Below are 16,752 nucleotides of genomic sequence, written 5' to 3' on the forward strand. Positions count from 1 at the left end.
TCTCTCAGGTTTCTCTCTGGCGTAGACTAGAACCTAGAACCATACACTACACGAAATATTCAGATGTCTCGCATACCTAATATTTACGATCAATCTTCTGCAATAACAAATTAGCGATTAAGGAAAAATCATTAGATTTTAAGAAATAGGATTTAAAAAATTACCAAGTCCTCAAAACCACTATTTTAATTTTAATAGGATTTTGATTTAAATTTTAAAATCCTATTAAATTTGATTTGAAAAATTAGATTCTATTTAATTTTTACAATTGTTAAATTTTAAAATCCTATTTCTCTCTAATCTGTTTAGTTTTCCGAAGGTTTTCCGTTTTCTCTTTACCACAATAAGGAAAGGATGATAAAAAACACAATTTTGCCCGATCACGAAGCCTCCCCGGCAAAGTCGTCTCCCTTTCTGACTTACCGCTGGTATTTAATGGCCAATGTGGCTGCCACCTCATCCGATCATCGTGTTCGTCGTGATGCTGTGGATGTTGTGTGAGCGCGGAACTTTTCCTTGGTGACACGGGAAAACGTCTCTTTTCCAGGACGATCGTCGAGAACGAGGAGCGAAATGATTCAGGCTCACGTGAAAGCCTTCCTGGCGATTCTCCTGGTCGCCCAGGTGCGCGGCATCATGTTCTACCTGGAGCCGAACAGTCACAAGTGTCTGAAGGAGGAAGTCCATGCGAACGTACTCGTCACAGGGGAGTACGAGGTGTCCGAGGCGATGGGACAGAAGACGAATTACGTGGTGGGTAGATCCTGATCAATGATTTTCCGTTCGTCCCTTGCCAAGATATTCCTACAATTGCGCTAAGCGCTGCTTAACATTTTATGTTAACCCTTGGCGGTTCACATAACAGCTGTGACAGAACTCGCTGTTTGTCTCTCTCCTAAAATCACAATAAATATCAAAAAATTTTAATGGTGTAAGTTGTAATGAGACAAATTCTAATCATGATTTTGTTTCTTACAGATTCAGGATTCTAAAGGGCATATATTGTCTCAGAAGGAAGACATTCCCCATGGGAAGCTGTTAAAGTTCTCCTTTGTCACGGAAACTTACGATACTTTTGAGATATGCTTCATTTCACGTGTTCCAAGCCGTACGTATACCTACATAATTTGTTAATTTAGTTTGTTTAAATTGTTCTGTTATGCGATATCGTTTAATTGCGATGGGACGGATATTTAAGAAAACGTGAAAATTATTTCAGATCAGCGTGGCATCAGGCAAGAAATTAAGCTGATCACGAAACGCGGCATTGAGGCAAAGAGTTACGAAGGCGTAAGTCTCCACTGTATATCGTTACAAAATGTTTCTTTACAAAAACATTGTTAGACCTATCATATCCGGGGAATTTCGAGAGAAACCATCTGACGTTACTTCGTTTACTTTCTTTTATATGTGGCTTGTTTCCGCGGTGCAGTTGGTAAAGTAGAGTTTTTTCGATCATTGTGTTCTCGTTGGCATGCGTTTTATTCACGAACCGGCACTTGTACATACATTGACAGCTTTAGAACTAAGCTATTAGAGCGCAACACAGTTTCATTAATTTGTGCATGCTTTTGTCGCGGATGTTACGTTAACGGGGAGAGCTTATCTCATCCACGTGAACGCTTTAATTATATTCAATTATACTCTCCACTTGAATTTATATATCCTACTAAAACAAAAATTATATATTGAAAATTTTCAGTATAGAACATTTTTTCTGTCACTAAAGTTCTTTAAAATATGTTAATGGTACATCCTTAAACATAGCATAACAGCAGCATAACAGTGATGCATTTTAATACCGAATGTTTCAGTTCTTTCACAATAATACTAAAAACATGGAATACTAATTCCATCACATGTGATATTCCTAAAATTGAAACGCATCCCTCTGCTACAGTTGGGATATCTTTTTATTTCTAAAAGAGAAAGTGCGAGCTGGAATGTTCGGTATTACTTAAATGTTTTGAGCGAAAATTGTGCAATTTTTTACTTGTGTTTGAGATAAGATTTTTAAGAATAAAGAAGTCTGTGTGAGAGCGTTTAATTTAATTAGCTGATTTTATTGTATTGGACCGGTCAAAAATTAGAACTATTGCAATCAGACATTGTATACCACATGGCCTAATATATTTTTTCACTCTGTGCAAAACACATACACGCAGAGTAATTATCCATTATTTGGCTTTAATTCTATAGTAGTTTATTGATTTGAATCGATTGTGTTACGCAGTACTAATGAGACCGCTGAAGTTTCCGTCGAGGATGTCGCCATTTTCCGATGAAAATCATTATCTTTTTCGTTAACAGATCGGCGAAGCAGCCAAGTTGAAACCAGTAGAAGTAGAATTGAAACGGTTGGAGGATTTGTCTGAGGCGATAGTCCAAGACTTCGCTAGAATGCGCAAAAACGAAGAAGAGATGAGAGACACAAACGGTAAAAAAAAAAGAATTATTTTTCGTTACTTCGTTAAATAGTGGAAGAAAATGACTTTACACTTAAAAGTATGATAATTTTGAATTGTATACTTAAACTTCTAAATTGTAAACGCGATTGATAATTAAATGTTATAATCAATTGATAATTAAGTATTTGCAGTTGGAGAAATGATCCGTTCATCTTTCTTTATTTCAGAGGCCACGAATGCTCGGGTATTGTACTTTAGTTTATTCTCGATATGCGTCCTCTTCGGTTTGTCCACCTGGCAACTCTTCTACTTCCGACGCTTCTTCAGGATGAAGAAACTCATTGAATAAATGCATTTGTAACAAATAATGCAAATGTAAAAAAAATACATTTATTTTTGTGTTTTCATCTTTGTTATCTGTAATTTCGTATTTGAATCATGGAAAACTTTTTATATTCGACGCAATGTTCAAAAAGTACTATTTAAATAAATAAGCAAAAACGCGTTACAATCATATTACCTCATTCAAATCAATGTAAAATATGGTGAGCTCTCATCTCGCCACACATTGCGCATACATTATCGAGAACACAATATTTAAGCAATTGTAAAATAGAAAATTTCTTAAATAAAAGTATACCTCGATGGTAATAAAATGGATCTTCAAAGTTATTGTCTAAAAACGATATTTTACATCAATATACATGAAATTATTTGTCTTAATATTAAGATATCTAATATATATATCTTTTGCATATTTATAAAAATCAATACATTTCTTATGACGTAGCTTAATGATTGTATAAGATAATGCATCATAGTTTTAACATTTTATTTATAAAATAGAACAACTTTGTGGGAACACACAATAAATGGCCTAAAAAAATATAATGATGAAACATCACATTGGAAGACGATTTGTTTGTCGCTGATTCGAAGGCGGACGCCTTCAGGATTTCTGGTGTAATAGCTATTCGTACGGTCTTGAAGAAGCATATTTAATATAACGTAACGTAAATACTCTTGCGCTTTCACTTTTTGAATTTAAAATTAAATTAATAGTACACACGAGATGAACACAGAAAAAAAGCGCAATTTTACGTTCTCTTAATGCTATAGTAACTTCGTTTTTAAGACATCTAATATTTGCGTGTGAGTATATCATCTGTATGGACGTCACGGTTAATCGAGGTTTTTATAAATAGCTATACATCCTAATGAAACATTTGTCTTTCGAAAAAATATATATATTCAGAGGAGTGTATATATATGTACACGTATATTCGAAGTAGGAAAATAATATATATCTCTAAACTTCAATTAAATAACTTTTTATCACAAGCTGAACAACCAAGCAATTAAAAATCAGGTTCCACGTGAATGACACTGATTCAAACTAGGCACATTGTAGATTTAGTACACAGGCAAGAGTAAGCTTGCGGTAATAAAATCACATGTCGTGTCGATTACAATGTTACGATCGTTATATGGCATGATTATCATTTAATGCAATGATTTATATTAGAGTAGACACCAGATAATTAATGCCGCGATAATAGAGATGGAATTCTCTCTCTCTTTCTCTCACGTTCATCGTTGAAATAATTCTTTCTATTTATTACGTATTATTATAACATTCATTTATTACCGCAATAAAGCTATAACTCGAACCGTCACTGTCATTACGCTTATCACTTTTAATTACTACGTCTATCGTTTCGCGTAGTATCTGCCCGATAACAATTTGTATACTCACAGCTAAACACATCTCCTAAATAGACATTATGCAACAATGAATTCGCTTTAGCATATTTTAGCCTACTCGGGCTAAGTAATTTATTTTCTTGACTACAAAATTAGAACGTGGGAATTTAAAAAAATGAAAAATAAACATTTATATATAATAGTATTGTCAATTGTTATAGATTAAAAATTTATAATTCCGCAATATGAACTTTTATCAGTTTTTATAATTATTATCTCATGATAATTTATCGTCGATTCGCTATTTTTCACAGTTAATTCGTTACTGCATAACACCGTCTAAATACTATTGCCTGAGATTAAAAAGTTCAACTAGTATAACAGGATCAAGAATTTTCCGACGATCTTTCCTCGTCGTTTGTACACATATTTGTTAGACCACTTTGTTTCTACTATATCTAATAACAATGACGACAAAAATATATATATCTACACATATATCTATATATATACATATATAGCTTTCTTTCTCGCCATTTCTTAAAGCCAATTGTACCATTATCTTTCTATTACGAATTTTTCGATAAAAATCCGGCTCTCAATTTTCCATAAAAATATTGGTCTATTATTCGAAACCTCTCTCTAACTCTCAACATTAGGCATCTCGGCACTTAGGCGCACTAAGTGTTAAATCTCTCTCTATTAAAATAAGAATCTGGAAGTCCTACGAAAAGTAAACGCTTTTCGTATCATACTATTCAACTATGTTTAGACCCCTATTAGTCCTTTTTTCGAAAAAGATATATCTTCTTTGGATGAATATACACGTGACTCGGAGAAGTGGTACTTCCGACACACGGCATACATTCGAGAGATAAGTCAAGTCCCAATTGGACTAGGATAATAAGTTACAGGGAGTATTGTCGAGAACTATTCGTTCCAACCGCAGAAGCTCGTCGCTTGTTACGGCGACTGCTGCAAGTCGGATTGTCAAGCCTTCGCTTTCTGACGTCTCAGATCGTTGGGTATTATAGTCGTGAGCAAAACGCCAACTGCGAGGATGCCGCATAGAGTGACGTTTGCCCAAAAATCCTCCCAAACGTTAAGCAGGTAACGATAAAGTGGGGTTAAAGCGATGCCGAAGATCTGCACAACCGCGTTCAGCAGACCCGTCGATGTTCCTTCCGGCTCCGGGAACGTGAGCTCCGCGGCGAGCTCGAAGCCAACCGGTAGGTAACCGGTCATAAAGAAGCTATAAAAATATTCACGTGATATAATATTATTAATTACATATAAAGAATATAAAATTTCGAGGTAGTTTCAAGCCAAAGACGGCCGCTCAATTATCCGTCACACTTTCGGAGACTTTCTGAATTATTAAGGAAGAGATAAAACAAATTTTAAGACAGAGATCTTCAACGAAATTCAGCCAAGATGTAAAACATCTAATAATAAATCCCAGAATTCAATGTCACATGAGTCAATAAAGTATTTTAAAAAGTTTTACGTATGACAAAAATAATCGTTGGACTTTACCCCAAAATGCCAGCCGTGATGTATATAGCGTATATCCCCACGTTCTTGTCCAGGGTGAAAGTGAAGATTATCATACCCACCAAGGAACAAATATACACTCCTACCGTCGTCCACCTGTAAATTCATATTTCCTGCGTTATTTCAATCGCATACATTTGGTCCCATCAAATAAATCGAGATGAAACTTGACCCAATACAATTTGATAAAAGATTTAGCGTGATCCAAATCTCTCTTATTGTTAGTTGCGTAACATTTACCGTTATAATAATTAAGTATTATAAATCAGTTCGATTTGAGATGGCTAAAGTTTGAAAAAAGATTAAATTAATTTATCAAAATAATACTATAAAAGATCAAGGTTGAAGAAAAATTCCACGATTCTGTAAAACAACATCCTACTCACCAGAATTTGTGTGTTTTATCTAATAAAATACCACATGCAATAGAGCCCACCATTCCAGCGCAAACTATTGTCAAGCCGATTCGACCGGCATCCTCCTCACTGTCCTGAAAAGAAGGGCACGGCTTATTAGTCCTTCTTTTTAAACAGAAACGTAATCGAGAAGCTTATTTTCAAATAAGCTTCTCGATTACGTCTTCTATTTAAAATGAATCGGAAATCCGAGCGGAAATCGAGAAGGGTACGCACAACCTTCGGATAGAGTACTTACCGGGAATTGTTTGATGACAAGTCGGTTCAGGAGGGTGCTTATAGCGTAAAAGGTGCCAACGTTGATGCCGTAGCTAATTAAAAGTAGCAGATAGCCGCGATTCAAGAACAGTCTCGTGATAGACTCAAAAAATGTCTTCACCTCTCTGCTGCTCTCGGACTTCTCTCTTTGCACAGCTTGAGCGGAGCTAGGTGGCAAAGGCGGTGCCGACTTGAAGACTGCAAATTATTGGTTTCTATTAAGAGCGAAAGGACGGAAGAATATACGCCGCTGGACATAAAACAATAAAATCCCGAAACTGATTAATCCTAGCTAGTCATACTTATTTACGAGTCCTTAATTCGCCACACTCCGGTCCGTGAGACCGCTCGACTTTTTTGTCATTTCCATTCAAATTAATATTTTTTAAGCTTGTAATATAGGAATTGGAAATAAAGAGTCTGAATAAGATGTTTACGATGATATTAAGTCAAGAAAATGATTTGTGTTTAAATCGAACTTATTATAAGGAACCTAGAAAATTATGTTATTATGTGAATTTCATAATTTTTTCGGTGACAAGTATTTTGTCAATGTCGGTTATTTTCATTTGTATGCCATATATTATATTCTTTAAATCTTTCGACTTCGGGATCTTATTGCCAGATTGCGTAACTGTGTAATCAATAGGTAAACATTATATACACACGTACGGAGTAATATGAGGATTAGCACGAACGACGTGAAAGCCGCGACAGTATAGAACATACGTTGAAGCCCCCTCTCGATGTCGCAGATCTCCTTGTTCGGCACTAACATCGGCGGAAATAAGAAACCGATAGCTATACCCAGCTGCAACAGAAATCCGAGTGACGAGCGTTCTAAGAAATTACCGAGTCAGGAAAAAGGCAGAAAGAAATGTTTGTCGTCTAAATTCATAGATCTTCTCCAATTACGAAATATCTGTCTTCAGAACGGAACCATTGTGTGGTTGCCGAACAAATTAAATTAATATTGTTCATATACATCTTTACGTTGTTATTGAAACGAGATATTTTTATTACCAGTTGTTAAAACACATAGTTTTCGTATATAAGTCAACGCGCTTCAAAAGGCCATTATTATATATTTATAAAAGGAAAAATGCGTATTTTTTCATTACATCTTTCTAATAATTGCAAAAATGTGTCTTCTATCTTCTACTTATCATCATTATCATCATCATCAGTTCTACTTATATCAGAAATTAAAAGCAGACGAGACAGGAAGGATGAGGTATATTGGATCTCTTCTTTTTTCTGAAAATTCGTGATCCTTAGCGCGACGCGAAATGCTATAGGATTTTCAATTACAGACTCGCAATTACAACACGCGGTCGCGGTTGTGCAAAATGCATCGGATTGAGCTTCCGTTTTATCGTATTGCGAAATCGGTGCAATTAAGGCGCGACAGATTCCCTGATAAAGTGCGACCGCGACGGTTGATAAAATGATAACGACGGCACGGTCTGCGGCACCTTGGATCAATTGAATATCCCTCGCGACGTAGAGAGTGTCCCCCTGCTCCCCCCTTTCCTGCCAGTCAGCAGACACGGCCGTTCGTCTGTCGAGGTAGCGAAATTAAACGTGGGTGCCCACTTGGACTCGGTTTCCCACCTAATCACGTCGCAATTTAAATCTCCCCGAGGCACCCTCCTCGTCGATCAGCGGAGTAGGTACTCCAGACTGTCACTTCCGTTGTTCCGCACGCAGGATCCATTCTCATTGTCTGCACGCACGTGACACGTGTTGCCGGTGACACTGTCGAGTGCCTCCTCTTATACGTTTTTGAAATAACAAGTGCTGTCACACATCGACGTTTAACGTCACGGAAAATTGGGCCTCACACATAATAGCGGGTATTCAACTCAAGAGACGAGCTTGTGTGTGCATAAAGATCCTTAAAAATTTTCAAGACGATAACGTTTCGATTGAAATAAATTAAATTAACCAGCTAGATAAAAATTTCAATCAATTCAGTTTTTTTCAGTAATTTAAATTCTCAGGAATTTTTAACACCATGACTTTTCCATCCAAATTATGTGAAATTAAATCAGATTGAATTATACGTTCGATGGAAGTGAAAATTATTGCACGCAGATATGCAATGAATTCGGAAGTTATTAATTTACAGCAAGAAATGGGATTATCAAGTTATAATAATTTCGTAATAACGAATTATTAGTAATCCGTATTCGCGCGAATGTGGAAAGAGATACAAGATATTTAATTAATATACCGCGGGCGTCGAATTTATTTGACTTATTATCGAATTACGATGCTAATATTATCACGCGCCTTCATCCGGGTAATTACTGTAATTAGAGCGACTTTATTGCATAGATTAATAATTTACATACGTTGCGAAGTTTAGCGTGTTGCAAACGGATGATACTCCTTGTTTCTTTCCTAATATATCCTCACAAAGATATTGTGCAAAGATAATACATTAGATTTAACACAGTAGATTCAAAACGTATAACAGTGCAAAATTAAATTCTTACATTATTCAAAAAGCAGAAAATATAAGTTTCACATTGCTTACATTTTTTCTTTTTATTTTTCTTATATTTTCTTTCAGAAAATCCTTAAGCTTTTAAGAAAAATTTGGAAAATAAAACAATTTACTTGGACTTTTGAATTCAAGGTGTCTAATCGATCTGATGAAAAAAAAAATCAAGTCGAGAAAGAGAGAAAGGGAAAGAGAGCGAGAGAGAAAATCTGAGGTTGAAATTCTCAAGCCTCTCTCAAAGTCCGAATATAAATTCTATCCTAGATATACCGTGTTAAGGTTGATGACACACAAAGATACTCCCTTACCTGATTGCCGAAGACACCGATGCCGCAGGCTCGACTGACTTCGTTGTCCCCGAACCATACCGCGGCCAGTCGAGCTGGAATGGACAAAATGCACGTTTGGCTGATCGCCACCACAGTTTGTCCGACGAACGTGACCCAGAAGCGATCAGGGGCTATGCTGAACACTTTTATCCAGGAACCGATGGCGGTCCCGAACGCCCCGATGATCACCGTCCACCTGAGGCCCTAAAATCCCACCCGTTCTCTCACGCACTCTGTTTGCACATTTATTAATAAGCAGGAATATCCGCGATTGTGCAGTAAAATGTCATTTGTTCGAGCATCGCTTGGAAAAAAGTGACTTTTCAAAAAGAAGATCCCTTGATGCGGGACGCACGCTTCAGCATCTGCAAGATTACGCGAAATCCGACTATCTCGCTCGACGTCAGACGATTCGGCATTCCATGCAGTTGTTCGGCGACAGATGTAAAACCGTCCACAAACAGCACGGGATGCGTTATATCGTTCAGTGACATTCAGATAAAATGTATACACATCATGTACTACAAAAATTCTTAAACCACGCGATCTCTACTTGCCAATGCAACTCGCCAAGTAAAACCTAAGAAAATCAAGAGGATCAAACTTTTCGATCGCCGCTTTTTGGTAATCTCGAAAATGGAGTACGCGAAAGAAATTCGTAGCTAAGGGAATAGGATAGTGTTTTCCGAAATATCGTACATTTCTATTAAGTTCTATCTTCGTCGTGACTTACAAAATTATCCAGCAGGTAACTGGCGGGAAATATCAACGGTATGTACGTTATCATGTATATCATGCTCGTCATGTCCACTGTATAATCCGAAACGTTGTAATACTTCGTTACAATGTTCGAAATAATACTGTATTGAATCCATTGCATGGAGTTGCTGGCGCTGTACACCACGAAGAGGATGAGGATCTGCCATCGCCTCGTATAGACTCTGATCTCCTGCAATCAGAAACATCCATTGTCGATCTTTCAATTTTTCGCTCGAACGTCTAAATATCGCGCAATTTTGATATCCTCGATCTCTCATTCTATATTTCATCGGTTAAAAGAACGAAGACTGAGAATTAATCTCATACAGATTGTTATATACTAAAAGTGACGCTAACTTACATATTGGATTAATATATGCTATATATGTACCTACGTTAAAAGTGACGCTAAATTACATATTGGATTAATATATGCTATTAGCGGCAAAAATGACATCAAAGCATATTTAATGCAATTTCGCGTAAAAGTAGGAATTATATTGACTTTAATTCTCTACTGGTTCTCGTCCCTTTGGGACAAAAGTCAATTAATTTTTTTGATATATAGACCTTGAAGATAAATCTATGAAGGATATATGTCATTATATTACTTTGGTAATCCAGGATTTAGAGGATAAGATTGCTAAAAATATCGCATTAACTCAAAGCGAAGACTCTTTCCTCGATATCTGATTTTCCTCTTTATTCTTTTCGCGACCGTTAATGATTTTTATTCATTCGACGATAAAATTATTCACCTGCGTCGGTTGCATGCTGCAATCACCGGAGAATCCACTCATTTTAATTAATAGTGATGTCTGTTTACAACTTCCGTCAAACTTTTGTGCCAAGCTCCGTCACGTCATTAATATCGAGTAACAAGGAGATCGATTGAATCGAGCAGAGGTATCATCGAAAGACGAACCAAGTCCTTCCTTTTTTATTGAGGCCGTTTTATTTCCTAAAATCCAAGCAAACATCGATCTCACTTCTTCCATCTTCTACCTCTCGGATAAAGGCGAAATTAAAGTATCAATACCAAATGCATTTAAAATGTCAAGCGCTAAATAATGTCGAAATTCGGAGATCGAAGTTTTGTAAAACGTCTCTATTTCTGAGGAACGTCTATATTGCGTCAATTCAATTGACTCAATTGCGTTGCATGAAAGCGTCATTGCGAAATTGCATCAGGAATCAATCTGCCCATTTGCGAATTCCATTTGTGGATTCGCGAGAAACTTGCCGTATGGATAACGATGAATCACAGTATTGGTAATTAGGACTTAATAATCTATTTCGATCTAGCAATCATCTTGCGAGAATGCAACTGCGCGTTTGTGTAGGCGTTTGTGCGTGGGGGTCTTTGTATGTTAATTAGACGCGCATTTAATAATCAGGATTCGAATAAGTCAATAGGGACACCGATAATATATGCAGTAAAAAATGTATTAACATTAGAAATTGAATCGAATGTTCGTTGTTCATTTTTCTGGACATCTTTGATTCCGAATTAACCATGTTAGAAATTCTGATCGCACCACGTTGAGATCCCAGACGAAAACTGCGATAAGATTGACAGTTATGTTAGCTGTCCAGCTAAATATTAAAGTTTTTTAATATCTTCATATAAAACAGGAACTTTTCTTCGCCAGTAAATAGTTGAGTCGAGTTCAAAACTACTTCTCCGTTATCTTTATATAAATAATATTAAAATATTTTAATATTTTCATATTAAAACGTTTTAAAATATTTTCACATGTTTAGATTTGCAGTATGATTTAATATTTTCACTTACGTGTTAATATTTATCACACGAAGTAAAACTAAATATTGAAATATTCTATTACATTACTATCAATATAGATGAATATTAACTTTTCTTAATGATTAATTGAACAATATTAAAGGATGGTTAAAATCATGAAAAAGAGAATGATAAAAGTCAATGAGCAAGTAGGAAAGCGTAATCAATTATACATATAGGCAATTCCACGTCAAATCAGGCAAGAAATGCCCTCGTATTCAATCGATCGAAACTTTTTTCGTGTCAAATACACATAAAATAAGGAGATACGTATAAAATATTCGTCTAAAATATTTTTTTTTTACAGAAGTTATAATACAATTTTCATGAAAAATGAAGATGCCGGCAACTTTAAAAAGTAATATCTCGAATCTGGTTATATTAATATCTTTTTATTTTATGTATATTTCACGCGAGAAATAATAAGTTTCAATTGATTTAAAAAATATGACGTCACTTCTTGTCCGATTTTACGTGGGGATTACCTATATACATATATAGTAATCTACAAAATTTTAGAAATGGAATTTTTATTAATAAACGTTGATAGAGCTCTTTTTACGGTAATTTTTATAAATCTTCGATCGGTTATTTACGATTACGCGAACAATATAAATTTCGGTACGCATAATAAATATATCAACTTTGATACAACAAGTTCTAATCGAAAAGATCGAAGGTATATTTAGTTTAAAATATTCAACTACCTTACACCGTTTATCCCATCTCCTTGTAACTGGCCAACATATGAATTAAAATCAAAACTCGCAATTACTTTACCAGAGTAAACGGTCACGCGTCCCGCCGATTCACGATCGTATCTTCGCACCGCACATTGTTAATTTCGCAAAGACGGCAGGTGTCAGATTACAACGGCCTCTCACACCTCACGTCGCCGGTTTAAAGCGGACGATAAAACGCGGAGCGGCTCGCGCTGTCGTGATGTGCCGGACGTGGACTAAGTGTATCGCGGGACTCGCGAGAGCATCCAGCCTTCCACCGTTCCTCGCCAAACGTCCCTTGTCCATCGTCCCCCGCCCGCCCACTATACGTCGCATAGTCACGCACGTGAAAATATTTGCGCACACAGCCGAGAGCCACACGCCGTCCTTATACACGCGGACGTTACGCGCGCGCCTATCAATGATGGTATCAGTTGACGAATGCGCCGTCGCAATGCTAGTCGCTCACGGGTGCCCGACGGAATCGCCGACGACGACGACGACGACGACGACAACCGTCGTCACCGATGCCCCATCGCCATCAGCCGCGGACGCTCCGCAGACGCCTCGCGAAACCCCGCGAAGTGTGGCATCAGGCCAGGATTTCGCAATTTCGGTGCGCCGGTGTCTCGGTTCTCTGGCGAAGCAATTTTGTTAGCGAGAAGTGACGCGTTAACCGAGAATCTAGTTAGAGAAATTAAGGTCCATAAGACCTTTTCCGACCTGTGTCCGATTGTGACAGAGCGCCATATAAGTCCCAAGTTATATAAATCCCGGCGAAAAATTTGGGATCTGTGCGATTAACGTTTGATAACAGAAATGATTCACATGTTTAAAGCTTTTGTTTTTCTACAATTAAAAATTGCATACATGAAAAAGATTTAAGGACGTTCTCTCGTCCTTATACTAGAGAAAATCGATTTTTTTAGGATTTTCTTGAAACTGTGAATACCGTGATATACGTTAATTTAGGCGTGCTTTATGCGTGGTATAAATTTCAGTACCTCTTCCGGTATAAAAAATCAAGATACTGAGCCTCAAAGTTTTAACTTTTACTAATGAAAAGGTTTTCCAGGCCAAACGGTAAGAGATACGAGGTTGGCCAAGAGGACCAAAGTTGCTCCTCATCTCGTCGAGTTCTATAAGGAAAAAATGCCAAAACTAAAAAAAATTAAATTTAGAAAATTTTTTTTGAAACTTTGAGGCTCAGTATCTTTTTTTTTTATACCGGAAGAGGTACTGAAATTTATACCACGCATAAAGCACACCTAAATTAACGTATTATATATTCACAGTTTCAAGAAAATCCTAAGAAAATCGAACGTCCTTAATAAATGCTTTTTTAATCATTGCGCGACAATGAACTTCTTATGCGATGCGTGGAGCAACAGTATTTGCATAATCCTATCTTGCAACGTCAAAGAATTATTTTGAATGAATGAAACGAGCGTCCTTTTTATTCACGATCGAGTTAACAAATGAGCCCTCGAGCCTTATATAAAAATTGCCATCGCCAAAATTAGTGTGATCAGGCATACGAGATTCCATCGACGTTAAATGTTAATTTTATACGTCAATAAAAAACGATGAATCACTTCGAAGAAGCATATATAGGAACAGAAACGCGCGGTGTAAATTTCCAATCTCTCACCGTTATCTTCCGATGACCCGATTTCTTTTCGATACATATGGAATACGAGTTCTGCGCTATGTTTGCATAGATATACCTACCGTCAACGACATTTTAAAGTCATCGCGATCAAACTGCATCAAGACATTTTTGCTAATTTATTTAATGAAACTTTGTTGAGTGCAATTAAATAACTACAGAAAATAAAATAAAATAACAGATAAACGCGATAGCAGATAAAGCTGCAACTGATATATCGATTCGATATCTAACCCGAGAACACACGTCAATTAATTTAAATATTAATTATGTTACATTATATTCATCTTATTAATTTAATAAAGTTAATTTAATTTAATTTATATGTATATTAATGAGAATGTTTCAATGAAATTTATAATTGGCTGTTTAGTATTTTATTGTGGCAAATATTAAATGTTCGCGCACAATTAATGTAATGGAATTTTTTTAAATATTCGCAGACAAGAAACTTTGGTATTCACACACATTTTTGAGAAACGCTAGTAAAAGCCACGACGATAACTAAATAACAGTAACCAGAAACACACTATCAGCAAACTTCTGCCTTATCAGCCGCATGCAACCGCACAGAATAACAGCATATCTATATATACAGGGTGTTTCTTAAGTGATATCGAAAATTCCAGGAAGTGGTTCCTTGGACGATTTAAAAGAAAATACCTATGGGTCCGGAAAGTTTCATTTTTATTTAACTTTAAAGGCTCATAACTCTGCATCAGGAAAGCATTTCCAGATCCATATTCATAGGAACTTTTTTCTTTCAAATTGTCCAAGGAATCACTTCTTGGAGTTATCGACATCACTTAGGAAACACCCTGTATATATTGTATATATGATACGATCCAAAGTCGTCGCTTCAAGTTTCACAGTCTAAAAAGAGGCCTTGTTTTATGATAATACCTTGGGACTCTATTCGGAAGCATAACATTATATACAAATGTCTGAAAGACAAATACTTTTTGTTGCTGAGAGTGAAATCGGTATAATTGAGTTTCCCGGAGAGGTGAGTTTCTATAAGAAATTAATTATCTCTCTCACACACAATTCTCTTACGCTTCTGATATCCATTATCTATGTGTGATTATTTGATTTTAATATATTCCACGCGTTGTATTATAATTCTGATTATATCCATTCTAGTGAATTAGAAAGTAGAATGTAGCATAACTGTGAGATTCAGTTTTCTGCATTATCGGGCACTGAACTCGTTCGTATTACAAAGCTATACCGATTTCAGTTTCCTCTAACTTTTCATTTTACCTGCGGAAGAAAACTGATCGAGGAAGGATGACTCGCTTCCGCCATGGGAACTGGATTCGGTTTCCTTTTCAACTTTCGTTATACCACTAACACTCGAAAATTCACTCAAAATGGAAGTTCGGTTTTAATTAGTTAAAAACAGGATTGATTATCAACTGAAAAATCCAGCGAACTAATTCCGGTGCCGATTCCGATAATATTCCGTTAGTTTGTCGATTTCCGATTATCGTTTTCTTTTCAATCAGCAAAAAAAATTAATGTGAACGCGAAAAGCGACTGCCACGACTGGATAAAGAAGTCAATCTTCTCTCTCTTCGTTTCGACGTGTTATGCACAATAAAATCAGCAAGGCAGAGAGGGCAGAGAGTCACGTTTCTGGCGTTACACGCGGATACAGAATGAAGTCTTTGAGCGAGAGTTAAGGCCTTTGCACAATACCAGGCAACAGGCAATAGGAACAGGGAATAGAAACAGAATTTCCGATGTTATTGGATTTCTATTCTCTGTTCCCTGCACCTGACCAATCATAGTGATTTGATTTTATATGGCGCTCTTAGTGATTCGTCGGAAATTCTGTTCCTATTCCCAGTTTCTATTGCCTGTTGCCCGGCATTGTGCAAGGATCTTTAGATAACTAATGAAGTTAGCGATTGGGGATATCGCTTCAAGCGTGGACGGTAAGAACACGTGATAAGTTACCATCGCATAATAACTGGCACCGTTATATTGGTGCTGTAATTTCGGCTATAAATTTGGAAGGGAAACTTTGGAAAAAAACTAAAAAAAGAACTAAATACATAAGTAAAAGAATAAAAAAGTACAGTTTAAAGTTTAACTTGTTAGAGTTTTCAGGTAATATTTACACATGTAAATATTACTTTCGTTTACTCGAAATTATCATATATTTGCGTATATATTGGGAGGAGGGCATCTCCCTCGCTTACGGCGCCCGCGCGTGGATAATTAATAAGATCATGCAAATGTGCATATATTCGCAGGACGGACATTGTTTACTGTATAGAGAAGAAACGAACGTGTATGTGTGTGTCGAGTGAATACGATAATGGAATATCATTTCTTCCCTCCATTTCTTTCCCTCCTAGGGTGAAGATTTCATTCGTTATAATAATTATGTTAAAATGCTTTAATTCTGATGATTCTTAAGTAATTAGAAAAGAAGATTAGAGAGAAGTGATTAGAAGATAATGAGCGAACTGTCTGCGCCACATAAAATTTATTCTTGTGATTGTGTAATACTCGTTACGATTAATTTTTTAATGAATTCTTCTTGACGATTAAAATGTACATTTTTACCAAAGTAGAGCGCGCAAAGTTTTGTGCAATTAATTATTTAATT

The 16,752-nt window shown here is 36.4% G+C and overlaps 2 protein-coding genes across 6 annotated transcripts; one reads left to right on the top strand and one right to left on the bottom strand.

Annotated features, from left to right (window-relative positions):
• The first annotated feature begins 423 nt into the window (after nt 1-423).
• Nucleotides 424-3,068, top strand: Bai (transmembrane emp24 domain-containing protein bai). Its single transcript, XM_071794126.1, has 5 exons — nt 424-753; nt 979-1,108; nt 1,220-1,290; nt 2,311-2,437; nt 2,636-3,068. Exons 1-5 carry the CDS (start codon nt 574-576, stop codon nt 2,755-2,757), a joined length of 630 nt encoding a protein of 209 aa, XP_071650227.1. The 5' UTR covers nt 424-573; the 3' UTR covers nt 2,758-3,068.
• A 158-nt stretch (nt 3,069-3,226) lies between these two features.
• LOC139822430 (choline/ethanolamine transporter flvcr2a) lies at nt 3,227-15,793 on the bottom strand. Of its 5 annotated transcripts, none has more exons than XM_071794122.1 (9): nt 15,396-15,792; nt 10,696-10,898; nt 9,912-10,127; nt 9,158-9,382; nt 7,013-7,151; nt 6,321-6,538; nt 6,053-6,156; nt 5,649-5,762; nt 3,227-5,364 (listed from the first exon to the last, which is right to left on the bottom strand). In XM_071794122.1, exons 2-9 carry the CDS (start codon nt 10,735-10,737, stop codon nt 5,103-5,105), a joined length of 1,320 nt encoding a protein of 439 aa, XP_071650223.1. In that variant the 5' UTR covers nt 10,738-10,898; nt 15,396-15,792; the 3' UTR covers nt 3,227-5,102. The 5 variants fall into 5 exon arrangements, with proteins under 5 accessions (XP_071650223.1, XP_071650224.1, XP_071650222.1 ...); XM_071794123.1 differs by lacking the exon at nt 15,396-15,792 and adding an exon at nt 14,195-14,215; XM_071794121.1 differs by lacking the exon at nt 15,396-15,792 and adding an exon at nt 12,522-13,002.
• Between the last annotated feature and the right edge of the window lie 959 nt (nt 15,794-16,752).

This window comes from Temnothorax longispinosus, chromosome 11 (genome assembly GCF_030848805.1).
Source record: "Temnothorax longispinosus isolate EJ_2023e chromosome 11, Tlon_JGU_v1, whole genome shotgun sequence".
Classification (NCBI taxonomy): Eukaryota; Metazoa; Arthropoda; class Insecta; order Hymenoptera; family Formicidae; genus Temnothorax; species Temnothorax longispinosus.